Raw genomic sequence first — 18,786 nt, forward strand, 5'->3', positions numbered from 1 at the left:
AATTAATTGCTAGAAATTCCCTCAAGCATTAGCGAATTTGGACATTTCTGTCTTCTGAGGCTCAGTTAAAGACCACTTCTTAAACGAGTCTTTCCTAGGAAGGAAAGGTCCGTAACAGAAGCTTCACAGGCTAAGGCAAAATACCATGGAAACGGGGCCCCTGTTGGGCTAGCTATAAGACAGGCAGTGAAACATCTTCATGTTACAAGCTACCAGACATTGAAGGAGATTTTAGAGAGAGCAGCACCAGGGGTTTTTTCAGTTGTGGTTAAAAGTTGTCTCTGTAATGCTGCAAAGTGGCAGGCCACAGAGCCAGAGAGGTGAAGAAGACGTATCGAGAGTTCACGAAGCCCAGCTGTAGAAGCTGTATGTGCTCTCAGACTGTCAGTGCGCTAGACTCACAGCCTTTGAATGCCTATTTGATAACAAAGAGAATAAGGTGGATTTCTAATCATGAAACAACAGAAAAGAGCACAGTTCTCTGCATATGTGTTGAGATTACAGAGGTGTTCTAAAATGAAGAATACAGAAAAGAGTTTGGAAAACCAGGCTTTGCTGAAGCAAATTTCTGAAAGAATTTATTGTGAAACTCCTGAAGAGGCAGAAATTATACAGGAGACTAGACGCATCCCTGAAGTTTTTCTGTTAGTGGGGCTAATTTAGCAGGTAAAAGGGAAGCAACGCTGGCAGCGTTTGAAACAGAAGTTGGGGTTGACAGAGCCAGTGCTGACTTAGAAGGCAAGGCACAATTTCCTGACACTGTAGGAAGGGCCAGAGAAGCAGTTGTGCCCATGGCACCCCACTTTATCCCAGTCAGGAGGCTCCCCAGAAAAACCACCAACCCTGGTCCGACTATGCCCCACTACTTTACCTCAGACGTAGGGGATCTGGTCAGAGAGAAAATAACTCTGACCACTCTAGTTACTGCCCCTGTCCCAGGCCACAGGAAGCAGACACAGAAAAACACACAGGCCTGCCAGAATTTGACTGTGGAAAAGATGGGATATTCTACGGTAACATTCAGCCATGAGAAAAACTCTCTTCCGGTCTCCCAGAGATTAAGGCCAAGAAACAGAAGAGGGCCAGAGGGGTAAAATCCTTGCATCCTTACTGTGAGAGACCAGATCCTAAAGGGAAGGGCTCAAGAGGCAGAGACCCACCCACCCACCCTTCCGAATGTGTGGGGTCAGAGGCCGAGAGGGCCTAAGCTGAAGGTTCAGGATTACCCGTAAACCCAAGGAGCCATCTTCTACTCCTCAAGACACGCAGACCATCTGCCAATGCCAAGGGACTCTGGGATGACTGGGCCAAGATAAAGACAGAAGAGATAGGAAACCAGAATCTGGAAAGGGAGACACCTGAGAAGCATCGCCAGAAGCAAACACTCTATGAGTTCATGCAAATCCTCTCAGAGAAGGAGCTGAAGTTGGCAGGAGGAAATCCAGAGTAGAAGAGGATGCGTTTCACAAGCGGACACTGGGCTTTGGTTCCTCCTCACCGCCCTGATGGTAGAGAACTGCTGGGAAGAACTATCTAAAGACTGCAAATCTCTTCCTTGGGGGAAAGACACAATGACATGAAGGAAATGTTATTTTTCAGAATTCCCCTTGGGAAGAGCATAGTATTTGGTTGAAAGAAATATTTTTTAAAGCCACTAAAATCTTTTTCTGTGTGTGTGTGGTACGCGGGCCTCTCACTGTTGTGGCCTCTCCCGTTGAGGAGCACAGGCTCCGGACGCGCAGGCTCAGCGGCCATGACTCACGGGCCCAGCCGCTCCGTGGCGTGTGGGATCCTCCCGGACCGGGGCACGAACCCGTGTCCCCTGCATCGGCAGGCGGACTCTCAACCACTGCACCACCAGGGAAGCCCCATTAAAATTTTAATAACTAGCAGGTATTAATTTTATAATAGAAGATAAACTAGTCTTAACATTTAGGAGACACTATATAACATGTTTAGACTTAAAAGTGTACTTCAACACTGTTGCTAGGAATGTAAATTGGTGTAGCCACTATGGAAAACAGTATGGCGGTTCCCCAAAAAACTAAAAATAGAACTATCATATGATCCAGCAATCCCACTCCTGGTTATATATACAGAAAAAAATGAAAACACTAATTCAAAAAGATACATGCACCCCAAAGCTCATAGCAGCACTATTTAAATAGCCAAGACATAGAAACAACCCAAGTGCCCATTAACAGACGACTGGACTAAGAACATGAAGTATATATATATATACATACACACACACACACACACACACACAAAGGACTATTACTCAGCCATACAAAAGAATGAAATTCTGCTATCTGCAACATGTATGGACCTGGAGAGTAAATATTATGCTCAGTGAATTAAGGCAGACAGAGAAAAACAAATACTGTACATCACTTACATGTGGAATCTAAAAAGTAATACAAATGAATGTATATGCAAAACAGAAACGGACTCACAGATACTGAAAACAAACTAGTGGTTACCAAAAATGAGGGAGAAGGGCAGAGGCAAATTAGGGGTATGGGATTAAGAGATACAAACTACTATATATAAAAAAGATAAGCAATAAGGACATACTGTACAGCACAGGGAATTATAGCCATTATCTTGTAATAACTTTGAATGGAGTATAGGCTACAAAAATATTGAATCACCATGCTGTACACCTGAAAGTTATTACAATATTGTAAATCAACTATACTTCAATAAAAGAAATAAATGTACCTCGTTCAGCAACTATTTATTGGATGCCTGATTTAATTTTTGATGCTAATTTAAGAAGCAAGGCTTGGTGCTATTTACAAAACAGAAATTGAATTTATCAAGGATTCATCAAGACTTCTGCTTTTTCATAATTAAAAAGGTTGACTAGCTTATTGGATAGAAAAAATAGGATGATTTTACAAATTGAATTTGAAGGACACATCCAAACCAACGTACTGTATAAGAAGAGTCTGACTTGATGACAATATTTTAAGTGATTGATGACCTATATTTTTATAGATTTCATATACATAAACTAACTTTGGAATTAATAGGAAAATGTTTAAAAATCAATCATATACTTTTCAAGTAATCTTTTAAAGGAAAAATAATTCATCTAATTACGATATTGTTTCCTAAAAAGACTCACCTAAAAGGACAAATCCATCTGCTTCTCTCTCTGGTACCAAGGGCTTTTTAGATTCCGGAGGCTTTCTGAAGAAGTGAAACATTGCTGCTTCCTCCGTTACCTGAAATAGAAACACTATATAATAACAAATTCAGATGAAACCATAAAACTCTTACCCTTCTTAGTAAAAAGCCAAATACAGGGACTTCCCTGGTGGTCCAGTGGTTAAGAATCCGCCCTCCAATGCAGGGGACATGGGTTCGATCCCTAGTCAGGGAACTAAGATCCCACATGCTGCAGGGCAATTAAGCCTGTACACCGCAACTACTGAGCTCACATGCTCTAGAGTCCGTGCACCAACAGCTAGAGAGCCTGCGTGCTGCAACTACTGAGCCCATGTGCTCTGGAGCCTGCGCGTCACAACTGGAGAGAACAAAGAGCCCTCGCTGCATTGAAAGATCTCACGTTGCTGCAACTGAGACTCAATGCAGCCAAATAAATTTTAAAAGCCAAATATAAAGATATCACAATAATTACTTTTAGGAATTCTATTCCCAAACTTAAGAACACAAGCCCTCTCTAGGTGTCAGAAGACAAAACCAGAAATTAAGGAGCATGGACTTCCAGTTTGAAATACTGTGTTCATCCTCTCAATTTCTGAACATGCAGGAAATAACCAAAGAAATCTCTACAAGTAAAACTAAAGTCAACAGATAACACCAGAATCTTGAAGGGTCTCACTAGCCATAAATTGGACACTGGACTGAGGAAAGGGGGGAAAAAAACCAAACCCTGTCCAGGTTTCTTGTCATGCCATAACTACCTTAAGCCTCATGAAATCAAGGCCACCTGAAAAAAGAAAAGAAGGCACTACAAACACCCTCTAGAGCTGGTTATCTGATTCAGACACTCAAGGACTGTATTCATTGTAAAATTGTAGCCAAATGTAAATTCCCATCAGTGCAAATATCTGTGTCGGTGAGATTATTGTGCACTACCCCCAACACACACATACACACACACACACACACACACCCTCTCTCCTCTGTGTCCTCCCATCTTTGTACATTCAGCTTTGTACACTCAGGCAGGGCAACAACTCTTACAAAACAACTGGGAAGGAAGTTGAAGGAAACTTGGGAGGACATGTCACGTTCTGAGTTGCTGTAAGTAAAGCAATATAAGAGACAGCGAAGAGGGCTTCCCTGGTGGCGCAGTGGTTGAGAGTCCCGATGCAGGGGACACGGGTTCGTGCCCCGGTCCGGGAAGATCCCACATGCTGCGGAGCGGCTGGGCCCGTGAGCCATGGCCGCTGAGCCTGCGCGTCCGGAGCCTGTGCTCCGCAACGGGAGAGGCCACAACGGTGAGAGGCCCGCCTACCGCAAAAAAAAAAAAAAAAAAAAAAAGAGAGAGACAGCAAAGAAAAGTTCCTGGTGGCAACAAGTGCCCCACATTTCAGTTTCATATATTCCACCCACCAGAAAATCAAGCAGGGAGGATAAGTAAAGATTTTATCTGAGCAAGATGCTTCTAGAAACTGAGAATTGCACCAGGATTTGTGTAGGTCAACCTGCCCTGAGTTGTAGATCGCAGTGGATGGTAAAAGAGCCAATTTGTTGACAGAAAACACATCTAGCAGGTTTCACTTTTTAAAGGAAAAAAAAATGGAGAAGAAAAACACAAGCCATGTGAAAAAGAAAATATTTCAGTAAAGGAAAAGGAATCACCTCTGAAATCCTCCAAGGCTGAGCTTACTGGATATAGTGATGGAGCCAAAAGAAAAGTCTGGAAATAGTCTGGCACCCTCAAGAGAGTACAAGGAGACATGACCTGTATGAAACTGGTAAAAACAAAAACAAAAACACCAAAAAAAACAAGGTTAGATGGAAAAGCAAAAGGAAAAGATGAAAAGACAAGGAATGAGATGAAAAAAATAACTAAGATAAAGAGAAACCCATGCAAGAAAGAAATGAGATCAGAAAAGAATTGGTTGGTTTATAAGCAGGAATGTAAGACAATAAAGTTCAAACTCAAAGACTTAAAAGACTGGAAGAAGCAACTAACTTCTCAACCCCAAACAGTTAAAACTAAAACAGAGAAAGCCTTTGAAGGAACAACAGATGATTAAAATTCAATCTGGGTAAGGATCAAATCAAGGATATAGCCAACACACCTGATACTAAAGCCTCAGCCTGGATGAATGTGGCACTCAGTAAATTCTTAGGCTACAATGGGTCAGGAAAAAGAGACGAAGGGGATCAGTGTCCAACTGAAGCCTCGTAGAGAAAAGATACCTTCAAATAAATAAAGGGGGGGGCACATTTAAGGGTGAAAGAGATGAGAAATGTAGCAAATCTAAGAGTTACAGCTAGCAAAAATTTTAGGTCTGGCTACAGATACATGAAGCTGATTATAATCAAATAGATAAGAAGCCAACAAAATTTTTGGAGAGTTGTGCTGCCAAAACAACTACAAGTCTGAATTAAAGGAGGACTTTGACTATTGGAAGTTTACAACAATGCTGCAGACAGGAAGCTGCCAGAGAAAACTGCTCAGCCCCCAAGGAGGGTCTATTCTCCAGTGCCTACTTCAGTGGTAGCCAAGGAAGTTACTGGAAAAGGAAGACACTTTGGGTGGAGTGCCTGGAGAACACGGGACTGGGGGCGGGGCTCTCCTGAGAAGCAGAATCTGGGCATAATTAATGAACATTCTCCAATCCAAGGCGGGGATCCCCCAAAATGCCTGCTCAGTGAGATTCCAGAATTGCTACCACTCGGTGACTGCTGTGTATCTCCCATTCCTCCCCTTTCTGGATGACAGAGGTTTGGGCAGTTATTTTTCCCAGTTACCAGAGGGGACAGAAGGGACAGACTGCTGGTCTTTTTAGTTCATGAAGTCTCTACAACAAGAGGTGCCACATCTGGACCTGATGAAGAAATACTGAACTTAGAGCATGATGCTATGACTGAATGCGGCCATTTGGGTTATTGCCCTTGGGGAGGGGTGAGTCACTCTGTCTACCGCAGGGAGAGAGAACTGAGTATATGGTGACCACGGAATCATTAGGGCCATTCACTGGCTCTCCACCTTATATCAGGAGACATGTAAGAACTGCAGTTTTCTACCCTCCTTGGAGGTAGGTGTGGCCATGTTGCTTGCTTGGTTCACTGTGTCACATGCCATTAGAGTGCTAGAACAATGCCATTAGAGCTTTGTGGCCACAGAGAGAGGCCCTTTAAAAAGTGGCTCCTTTCTAACATATAAAAGAAAAGCCTTTAATAGGAGGACTCAAATTTCCAATACCTTTTCATGTCTGGCCACAAGACAGAAATGGAACAGACAGAAATCACAAAAGCGGTTCTGATGTCATTCTCAAGCCCCCAACGTTTAGATACGTTGTTATAAAAGCCAGACCGAACTCAGCTGTAGTGCCAGAATCCCTTTTGAATGCAAGTATTTTGTAGAGAACTTATGATTCAAATAATTAAGTGAAGCATTTGAGTTTTTCATGACCTAAAAAAAATCAAACTTAAAGAATATACAGTCTTAAATAGGCTGCAGCAGGTTACCAACAGTATGACTTATGTGGCAACGCATAATATTACAGTTTGTCACTTTAGAACATTATAAAATTCCAAACATATCCGAGAAGGAGAGAGAACTTAGGTTCCAAGAGTCAAGAAACATCCACGCACGGAAGAAACAGGTCAGGAATAGGAAAAAGGTAGTAGAGACAGTATAAAAGAACTCAGAACGGCAGCAAAGACTAGTTTGCTACAAACATCCATTGGTAACTGCTCTAAAATGGTTATGAAACTACCAGTCACCCTCGCACCTGTTATTCTGCCAACCTGACCATTGCCTTAACTCCTTCCTCTACAATAGTCACCTCAGATGTGTTTCCATGGGAACGCTGTGCCAATTTTACAAGTCTTGGGATTCCCTTGCACCATCTATACTGCTGCTGACATTCATGATTCATTCCATTAGGTACCTAAGTAAGTCTAACCATACATATAGCTTTACAGTAATCACTCCATGCATGAAAAGACTATGTCCTGAGACACTAAAATCTGTAATCAAATTATCTTTATACGATGATATTTTTTGTACCATTGAAAACACACACAAGGTGGTATAAAAATTTATCCCAGCAGGACTGGCAATACCATTCTAAGATCCTCCCACAGCAAGAAAGCTGCATGGTTAGGTCACCACTCCAGCAGCCAGATTTCCTTTCCCCACCTAAGACTAGAACTGGGAGAGAGAACGGAGGTAACTAAAACCCCACTAACATTTGCTGAGCTCCTACGATGTGTCACGCACTGTACCTAAATGCCTTATAGACTCTATCTCCTATCATCTTACAATCATCCCGCCAGGTACACATAACTATTCACAATGTATAAGTGAAAGAATTGAAGTAAAGTCGGTTAAGTATTGATGCAAATGTATATGGCTAGTAAACAGCAGAGCTAGAATTTTAAACCAAGTCTTTTTGGTACCAAAACTGAATGCTTTACATCAACAAAGCACCAAAGACAAGGAGACCTTAACAAGACATTTGTGTTGGACTTTAATATTTCCTAATATTAGTGAAATACATTTCATTAATTCCATTTCTGTCTTTCTAAATCCCTACTTTCCCAAGCCTTGCTCAGCTCTGTGTTCTGAAGATATTTGCTAATTCTACAATATCCACATTCCAGACTTTCACTTACTTTATATTTATATTTTATGAGTATTTATTAAGTGCTTAGGCCAGATACTGACCAGGCACTGCAAATGTAGCACTCAACTTATATTTACGGGAACAAACAGCAACCTGAAACTACCCCATTTTGGAGGCAATCCTGAGTAAACCTAAGAGGAATTTAGGAGCTCCATCCCAAAAGTGGAGGAGGCCTGGAACAGTCCTGCTGCCCCCAGCTGAGTATATGGGAAGACATGAGCACTCATGCTTCTGACTTACATGGCCTTGACAGTGGCCTTCTTCTGCCTGGAGTTATCAAGCATGTTCCAGCCTCATTTCCTTAGGTACGATTTCAGTATGTTAAAAACTGTCTACAATAAGCAAATTTTACATTTTATAAGTGGGTGAAATATCAAAATTTATTCTTAAAAATCCATTATCAGCCAGCAACAACACTCTTGCCTGGCTAAGCTGGGACCCAACCCAGAATGCCTCCTAATCCCCAAACATGGGAATCCTGGAACTGCTTCTACATGGATGGGGGATGAAGAGTTCACTGCCCAAGACACAGATTGGGAGAAAATCCATGCAAATCACAAATCTGATACAGGACATGTGTCTAGAACATATAAAGAATTCTTAAAATTCAATCATGAGAAAACAAACCAATAAAAACTGGACAAAAGCTATTAACAGACATTTTCCTAAAGAAGATATGTGGGTCTTCCCTGGTGATCCAGTGATTAAGAGTCCACCTGCCAATGCAGGGGACATGGGTTCGATCCCTGGTCCAGGAGGATCCCACATGCTGCGGGGCAACTAAGCCTGTGTGCCACAACTACTGAGCCCATGCTCTAGAGCCTGCGAGCCACAACTACTGAGCCCACATGCTCTAGAGCCCACGTGCTGCAACTACTGAGCCCATGCACCTAGAGCCTGTGTTCTGCAACAAGAGAAGCCACCGCAATGAGAAGCCCGCGCACCGCAACGAAGAGTAGCCCCCACTTGCCACAACTAGAGAAAGCCCTCACGCAGCAACAAAGACCCAGTGCAGCCAAAGCAAAAAAAAAAGATATGTGAATGGCAAAGAGCCACATGAAAGGATGCTCAACATTAGTCAATAGGCAAATGCAAATTAAAATCTCAATGAGATAACACTATATACCTATTAAAATATTAACAATTTAAAAGGCTTGCCATGCCAACTGTTGACAAAAATGTGGAGCAACTGGAACTCTTATACACTGTGGTAGGTGTAATAATATAGTACTGTGGCAGTTTCTTAAAAATGTAAACATACACCTACCATATGACCCAGACCTCCTCCTTCTAAGTATTTACCTAAGAGAAATGAAAGCATATGTCCACACTTGTACACAAACGTTATACAGCTTTTTTTGGTAATAGCCCCAAACTGGAAAAAATCCAAATGTCCAACAACAGATAAAAAGGATAAACAAACTGTAGCATATCCATAATACTATTCAGAAATAAAAAGGCATGAAGGCCTAAGATATGCTATGACATGCATGAATCTCAAAAAAATCAAGCTAAGTGAAAGAAGCCAGACCACAAAACACTTCTAGGAAATGCAAACTAATGTATAGTGACAGAAAGCAGATCAGTGTTTGCCTGGGGAATGGGAGGTTCAGGGAGGGAGGAATTACCAAGGATCACAAGCAAACTTTTGATGGTGATAAATATATTCATGATCTTGATTGCAGTGATGGTTTCAGGGTATATAAACATGTCAAAACTCATCGAATTGTACACTTTCAACATGTACAATTCACCATATGTTGATAATACCCCAATAAAGCTATTTTAAAAATTCATTATTAGCATGATATTCTAGATGTTATATAAATGTTGTAGTTCACAATTATTCGTAAAATTGTCTCAAGTCTCTTAAATGACTTTGTGTGTGTTACAAATGCAGTCTTGTATACAAAGCAAGATACTTCTTTCTCTATGCATTCACACAAAACTGAAAAATAAAAGGACACTGTCTTCACTTTTAATGGCACGCAGACTGCATACAGAAAGCGACCCTGATCGCTACACAGCACAGATCCTACTGCTCTGAAGGAGGGCAGCACAAGTGATATATTTATTTTTTCCTATTATTCTAAGACTTACCTTTTAAGTGATATTACCCATGACAAAACGATTAAGGTAACCTGGTTTTCTCAATTTGATCACCTTCTTTCAATTTCAACAGACTATTTGACAATATAAATATGTCAAATAGACTGAAATGTATATGTGGGACTGATAAACAGCAGCCACTTAACTATATAAGAAAAAATATACATACACACATTTTTTCTTCACATTGTGTCAAAATCCAATAAATATGTAAATTCCATACTGCTGAAAAACTAAAATCCTGAACCATGTTTAATCCTCCTCTTCTTCTGTGTGGTGGGTTGTGAATTGCATGGTTAGACAAAAGGAATACAAATTTAGGTAACAAGTTTCCTAATTTCTTCCGAGAGATACCAAAAAAGACAATGGTCCCATACTTTTGATAGTTTTAATCTTGAAAGACAAGATTATATTACCCAAAACAGCATTAAACGGCACAAAACATTCCAGAAGGCTCAATGAGAATGAGAAGAGCCCTGTTACACTTCACAAACAGGTAGCCTTGAGTTTAACTTCATCTGATGGGCACAGATATAAACCAAGAAGAGAAGGAAGGCCTCTCCTATAAGAAGGATCACCAGGAACAATGAACAGAGAGTGTTTAGGAGACAGCAGAGAGAGTAACCTCACTAGAAGCGTGGAGGTAAGCAACAGAAATGAAGAATACAAAAGAAGAGACAAATTATTAAAAGGGCTACTAAGTCAAGAAAATGTTAGAATATCCAGAGTGGCTTACCGGGATTCATTTAATATTATTTTTTAGTCTAGGATCTTGAGGAAAGTAGTGTTTCAGAAAGATTAAATTTAAGACAATAGGCTAGACAATGTGGTTGGACCGAGTGATCATCATACTAAGTGAAGTAAGCCAGAGAGAGAAAGACAAATATCATATGATATTGCTTACATGTGGAATCCAGAAAAAAAATGATAAAAATGAACTTATATACAAAACAGAAAGAGACCCACAGACATAGGAAACAAACTTATGGTTACCAAGGGGGAAAGGAGGGAAGGGATAAATTAGGAGTTTGAGATTAACATATATACCCTACTGTATATAAAATAGATAACCAACAAGGACCTACTGTATAGCACAGGGAACTATACTCAATATCTTGTAATAACCTATAATAGAAAAAAATATCAAAAAGAAAAAATATATATACATTATATATGTATATATATATGTATAATTGAAATCACCATGCTGTATACCTCAAACTAACATGACACTGTAAACCAACTATATTTCAATAAAATAAAATAAAATAAAATGCTGGAGAGACTGATTGAGAGAGTGGAGCCATGAAGTTAGAACGTTGTAGCAAAAGGGACTGGACTATGGTGGGAGAAGTTTGAATGAAAAAGAAGGGGTGTACAGAAATGTGCAACAGGACCTAGTGACTTCCAACTCTACAAAATACTGATGGAAAGGAATTACTAAAAGACGACTGAAGTTTCAAGCCTGAGGGAGTAAAGAAAGTGATATTAAGAATAAGAGAAGGAAAGTCGGAAAAGGAAATTTAAGAGAAGAAAAAAAATAACTCCACTTCAGACAAGTTTACATGTAGGGAAACAATGACTGGTCCAAATGGAAATATGTGAAATGCAGTTGGAAAAATAGGACCTAGTGCTCCAATGAAAAGAATAAGTTGGAATTTGGGAGCTGTTAGCATGTAAGTGGTAGCTGAAATTATTAACATCAGTGGTATTTCAAACTGAAAATATAGAAGTTCAGGGACTGAGATCCTGATCTCTAACATCTCAAATTATAATATGAAAATACACCCCTTTAATTATCACCAAACGGATGTGTATACCCCCATTTCTTCAAATTTTTCAAAAACATACTTGGCTGTCGTACCAGGACTAAAATGTTAACTCAACTATATTGTTTCACATTTCAAAACTGCAGAAACAACTGACCCCTTCAGTATAATCCAGGGGGGTAAATTCAAATGCCAGGCAGATAACTAAGAGTGAAACCAGCCGAGTCTGAGACAGGAGTGAAGGAAAGTGCAGGCTTGGTCTAAAGATGGCACCTCTAGGGAGGGGGGAGATGCCCAGCGAGCCACGAGGAGGAGCCCTTCACCAAAACAAGGCTTCTGAGGAACCAGTGAAAGAGCTTTGAAAGGTTTTGAGCTGGGAAAGCCTGGAATCAGATTTGCATTTGCTGTTATGGCCAAAGTAAAAAAAAAACAATAACCATCACTAAAAAAATTAGGACAAGGCTGAGGCTATGGTTAGGGCATCTTCCCACTGACTCCTGGCCACCACCCAAGATGGTCCCAAAGCATCTAGGAACCTCTGGGGAATGTAAATTGAAGATGTAAGGCTGCCTCTGTCTGAAGGTCCCTCCCTTTGATGCCTGTGTGTGGGACCATGGGCCTTGGACTCAGAACTCCTGCTCTCACTGTCACCCAGGCCTCTTGGAGAACATTTTAGCTCAAGTATGTGTTTTATACTATTTCATCCTTTCTAGTACTTTTTCCAACTTATTTGCTTTTTCAAAATGAAACTAGCAGGCTTTCTAATTATAAAGGTAATTTCTATTTTCTATGTGCAAGTAAGTTTTGTACATTCTTAGGAAAAAAATATGGAGAAATATACACCAAACCTAATAGTTGTTCTTACCAGGAAGCATGACTAGTATATTTATGTTTCTTTTGTAGTATTTGCTTTTTTCTAAATCAAATATCATATATTGTTTTACAATAAAAAATATTTAAAAAATTTTTAATGACGTATACTTGATTTACAATCAAGAAAACTGTATGTTCCTGTGTGCTGTGTTACTTTCAGGTGTATAGCAAAGTGATTCAGTTTATATATATATATTATTTTCAGAATCTTTTCCATTATTGAATATAGTTCCCTGTGCTATACAGTAGGTCCTTATTGCCATCTATTTTACATATAGTAGTGTGTATCTGTTAATCCCAAACTCCTAATTTATCCCTCCCCTACCCCCTTCGGTAACCATGACTGTTTTCTGTGTCTGTGAGTCTGTTTCTGTTTGGTAAATAAGTTCATTTGTATCACTTTTTTAGATTTCACAAGTAAGTAATATTATATGATATTTGGCTTTCTCTTTCTGACTTACTTCTTTTAGTATGATAATCTCCAAGTCCATCCATGTTGCTGCAAATGGCATTATTTTATTCTTTTTTATGGCTGAGTAATACTCCATTGTACCACATCTTCTTTATCCATTCACTTAGGGTGCTTCCATGTCTTAGCTATTATAAATTGTGCTGCTATGAACATTGGGGTACATGTATCTTTTTTAATTAGAGTTTTCACCTTTTCTGGATATATGCCCAGGACTGAGATTGCTGGATCAGATGGTAACTCTACAAAAATAAAGATTTAAAAAAAATTTTTTTAAGTACCTTTGGCAGCTCCAACCACTGTTCCATGAAGGGATGTGGGCCCAGTGTCACCAAGTCTGATTCTTCAAGACAAACTAGAAATCCAACTATTATGTAAAAACCTAGTTTTTAGATGATAGCAACAAATTCAAAAAGTTTTTAAAATACTCTGCAGACTGAATAAATCCTCTTCAAACTGGATTTGGCCTTCAGGTGTCAAAGTTTTAGACCTAGTTTAATAGCCTAAATCTAATCAGAATAAGGAAAAACTGTAAAAGACTTCGGAATTTAGTGGCTATTACGGCTAGCATGTCTGTCCTGGTTATCTCCACCTCTGTTTATCTGACTCGGTTATGTTACAACTCTGTAGAGACAGTTGATAACTTGCAGAAAATTGATAGGCATACAAATAATCCCTATCCACAGGATGCAATAACGCTACCCTAGGGACAGTGACCAGTTTTGCAATAATTAATAAATTCAACATTCCCTTATTTGACTGTATTGTGTGGTGATACTTTGAGTTTTCTTTTGAACCAGTTGTAATATACTACTAATTTCTTCCTTAACTGATGAATTAATAAGTCTCTGACAGATTTTTATTTGTATGAAGGAGATGATTTTGTCCTCTTTTAAAGTATATCCATTACCTTCAGAGTACCAATTAGGATTACCCAAATATTCTCCCTCTGTTTTTCCATTCATCTGGGTTTTTTATCTTTGAAAGTTTGTGATATTGGTGTCATGGGTGAGAGGTACAGGTATCTAAGAGGATAAGCAAGAGGGGAGCCAGGAAAGACATTTCAACTGATGTCGCAGATGAGCTCCCAGAACAGTTTGAAGGCCAATGAATTAATGCATTAATAGAAATTTTATTTCCGTCTGTCTGATTTTTGCTCAGAATCCTACCCACCCTCGCCAAAAAAAAAAAACCACTCAGGAAAGAAAATAAAAACAAACTGAATCTTGGATCTACAGCTGTTTTCCAAACTGTAGGTCTCAACCCTTTACTGGAAATAAACTCAATTCAGTGAATCATGACCAGATCTTTGAATAGAATGAAATAGGGGGGGAGAAAAGAGGAAGAGAAAAAAGAAAGGAGAAGCAAAAAGTTTATCAGAGAGTGTCACATGTGGTAAGTAATGTTTATGAACTTTGGCTTGTGGGTGCATGTACTAGGTCCTGACATGAAATGTCACATTTCATGTTTAGGTTGGAGACAAAAAAGTTTCAAAGACACTAATCCTACTTTGGTGCTCACACACTCCCTAAAAGAATTCTGTAAGATCATGTGCTCTCTTGTACATTTTAAGTTGACATCTAAACCTTTACACTGAAAATTATAGAGAATGTAGTTTCTAGCATATTATATTTATATGTTGAAATAAAACAACTGTATCATTCTTTTAAATTTATCTCATGTAATCTAAACACCACAGCATTTTAATATCCACCATCAGCCATTTTAAAATATATAAGCAAGTTCCTTCTTTTCTAACAGCAGGAAATTTGACATTGTTCTATTTTCTCCTTGAACTCATATTTCCATTTCATTTCCACTGATCTGGGGTAGCTCAGAGATGCCCTCAGAACACTAGTGCAGCTTTTACAACAAACCCAGATGAATACAAAGCAATGGTGACAATCTCATTTTTAAGAGAGTCTGTCTTCTAAGTTATCACTCCTAACCTTTTCACTTGTCACCTAACTGGAAAGTGGTATCATGAACACATATAACAGGCGTTAAAAATTGAAGGTACATGATTTAATAAAACTCACTTCCCTATATGACTATATAGTTGCTTTTAGCAAACTGAGACATTAAACATGTATTATTTTCAGCCAAAACAGAACATCTAAAATACTTAGAAAGTCGGAAGACCTCAAGCTACAAATTGATGATTATAAAGCATAGGCAAGGGAGGGTTCTAGAAGAGTGCAGAGGAGCTCTGAAGAACTTCACAGTATAGATTTCAACAGGGGTGAAGCTGGGATTTTTTTCCTTGAATTTATAGTTTTTTACTTTTTTTTTCTATTCTTACAGTTTAAATCCTTTTCTTATTTTAGTTTATATTAAATTAAAGGCAGGAAAAGCTTTTCAGAAATGGGACACATAGGATTCAAACATGAAATCCTTAAATATAATACAGGAAATCCTAGGTTAAAAGAGTACTGAAGGCAATGGGGGGAGGGGGTTGTAGTTTATCGCCTCAACTTGATGACTTTTAACACTTGGCTTTCTTTGCCATGGACAGCAACACCAGGTTGCATTTGATAATCTCAACAGCCAGCTACTCCTCATTCCCATGCAAGATACCTACAACCAGGAACCGTTTGCAATCTTAGTTGTCACCATAATAATAAAATCCTGCTATCATGGAAGCATTACATGATCTGGAATTACTAATTTTCTCTAGCAGAATTGCTTTTCAAGCACATGATAAAGTTATTTTGAAAAGTCACAAGTTGGCCCAAGAAAATTTTAGAACAGAACCTTCTTTCTTCTCAGATCCCTTTTTCATCATTGAAAATTGACAGTCTCACTAAGGTAAAAGAGACCCCAGACAATTTTACTCTCCTCCATTTCTCTGTAAATTATCACCCCTCAAAGTCTCTATCAGAATCATGGGAAGTTTTGTGTAGTTTTGCTGCTGTTGTTGGATTTGGGGGTTTTGTTTTCCTTTTAATTAACTACCCTATTATTTTCAGAATCAAGAATGGTAGCCTGGCAATGATAAAGACTGACTGCTTTTTTCCACTACTGTCTCTTACTCATAAAATGAAAAATAGGATAGCATAAAAAAGTCTCCACTGATTCTACTAATTTAGGGGAGAGGAAATCACCTATTACATTAGACCAGAGTTTCTCAACCTCTTCACTCTTAGCATTTTAGACCAGATAATTCTTTGTTGTAAACTACTCCTCTGTAGATAGGTGCAATCACCTAGTATGTGATGCATTCTAGTCAGAAGCCATCTTAATTTCAAGAGGTTTTATTAAAACAAACAAAAACTTCCCTCTTTTTAATGCAGGACGTGCAAAAACCATTCTTTTTTTTCTAAAGAAGGATGTTAAATAGTGTGAAGAGATATAAGCTTAGAAGATAAAGTTGCTGCCTTTGAGAGCTTATAACAAACCACGCTTATAAGTTAGACCATTTTGGTCTCATTCATTGACGAAGAATGTAATTTAAAGGCTTTAGTGTTATCCCGACTCCTCTAAATTAATGACACAATTACATATTTTTATGTTTTAGACAAGTTACAAGTATAATTCTACGTAACTGTCACACAAAAAAATTTGATTTTGGCTTAAATAACACTAATACCTACCAATAAAATACTAGTTTCTAACCACTGTGTTCAATGTTGTAAATCTAAAATGAAAACACACCCTGAAAAAGACCCCAGGCAACTCTAACAAAAGCATCTCTTCACATGAAACAAATACCTTAGGTGATTTATTTAAATAGGTGATTTATTTAATAAAGTCGTAAGGAAGAACGAAGTAGACCAATTGTGAGATCACCCCTCTTTACAACTCTCTATAGCACAGAGAAACAGAGAATTTAAAAAAATAAAATAAAGCATTATTCAGTGTGGGTCTTTAAATATCTCTATTTGCTCACTTAAATACATCTAACACACAACAGGAACCATTACATACACCTTCCAAAAAAACTCACTCCTCAATTGCCCATTAAAAATCTACATCATTCGACTTCCAGTACAATCTAACTGCATCATCAAAAGTATTTCCTTCCTAAATAAAAACAAACTTCTAAAATTCAGTCATTTGTTCATTTGCTCACTTTTTAATTCATTCAACCAACATGTTTTGAAGGCCAAATACTAGCCAGACACAGTTCTAGGCCCTAGAGAACAACACCAAACAAGGCAGTTTCTCCAAATTCAATGAACTATCTAATCTATTTGCTGCCTTTTGGCCTGCCTCTCTACCACCTCTCACAAGGCCAGTGGGCACAAAGCATGGTGCCGAGTCCTGTGTAAAACCAGCACGGGCCAAGCAAGCGGCTAACAAGTTGTTAACAGTCTAGTCAAATATTGTTACCTGTCTGAAGACTTGCTTCAGACTCCTGAGTAAATAAGAAAGCTGACTGTTTCACCTCCTCCCAATTTTTCATCAAAATGCACATAAAGAAACATAAGAAAAACACTGGCAATAACTATCAACCATATGCCAAAGTCTGAGTCAAATGTCCATGAACTCCACAATCAGTGGGGATTGACCAAGAAGTACAACTGACCAAGAGTTCATTACTGTGCTCTCTGCCACATGCTACATCTTCTGAAATCCTATCCAAGGATGAATGAATGAATAAGCAAATAGATAAGCAAACCATTACAACAGGAGAGTGAACCACGAAGATGGAGAAAGTATTTCATCCATCCCCATTGCCTGAACTTAATTCTAAAACACAGCTGTATCTACCAGAAAAAAATAGGCTACCAGACATCCCACTGCATGGGAATTCTTTCTAAAGTCTGGCAAAATTGGATTCCCTGCCTTGACCCTCCCCTTCTCCTGGGAGATCTTCTACTTCCATTCAAATATGATAGTTTTGGCCTTGGCAAGCAACAGGGAAAAATAAGGAGGGAAATGGTTAATAACTGCCCAAGGAAGACTTTGTAAAACAGGGTCCCAGACAGAAAAAGCTCCATGAGCAGAACACGGGAAAGAGATCTACTTTCATGTTTGAAGAATTACAAACTGCTCCTAATTCTCTAATTCATTCAGAGATCTCAATGGTCTGAGCCACGGAAGACTCGATCTCGGCCTGGCAGACCCACACATGATGAGTTTCTGTTAGCCACTGTGAACTAAACAAGCCAAGGAACGTGTGCAACCACCTGTCTTCCAGGACTAGACACAGAAACAAGAAGCTGCCTGCAATAGAAAGTTCAGTGAGGAAGACGAAAGTATCCCGCTCCCCCAGTCTCTGCTTCAATGAATAAACATAAGGAATGGAAAATACAGACTGAAAGATCAAGAGGAAAAATATCTCCCTGACGATAATTTTCCACAAGAAACTGTTGAACAGTATAGACAACATCTTGGTAACACTCAAATGGTTGTAAGAGGACACAGTCTCTTCCATCCAGGCTGCTGAGCAGAGCTGGGCAAAACATACCATCACCCAGATGCTTCAGGATTCTCACTCTCAGACAAGCCCACACACTTCCTTCCTTCTGGGGAAGCACCCTGGGGTTTTCTTCCACCTTTACTAACATCGTTCACCATCACTAAGATGTCCAGCAGATACTTTAGGACAATTTGCTCACGCTACTAACAGTTATAACTTACAATTTATTATTTAAGTACTTAGTGTAACCAGGCACTGTGCTCAGGGATTTACATATGCAAATCTTATTTAATGCTTAAAATAACCCCATGAAGCTTTATTATCTCCCATGTTTATACAGAAACTGAAGCTCTGACA

The 18,786-nt window shown here is 39.1% G+C and overlaps 1 protein-coding gene across 1 annotated transcript in view; it reads right to left on the reverse strand.

Moving 5' to 3' along the window:
* UMAD1 (UBAP1-MVB12-associated (UMA) domain containing 1) overlaps window positions 1-18,786 on the reverse strand; it is a 255,292-nt gene that overhangs the window by 227,920 nt on the left and 8,586 nt on the right. The window contains exon 2 of the mRNA XM_082846471.1: window positions 3,134-3,233. Within this exon, the coding sequence (XP_082702597.1) occupies window positions 3,134-3,215 (82 nt within the window). The 5' untranslated portion in view covers window positions 3,216-3,233. The remainder of the gene's footprint in view (window positions 1-3,133; window positions 3,234-18,786) is intronic.

Source organism: Leucopleurus acutus, assembly GCF_964270905.1.
Source record: "Leucopleurus acutus genome assembly, chromosome: 9".
NCBI classification, from domain to species: Eukaryota; Metazoa; Chordata; class Mammalia; order Artiodactyla; family Delphinidae; genus Leucopleurus; species Leucopleurus acutus.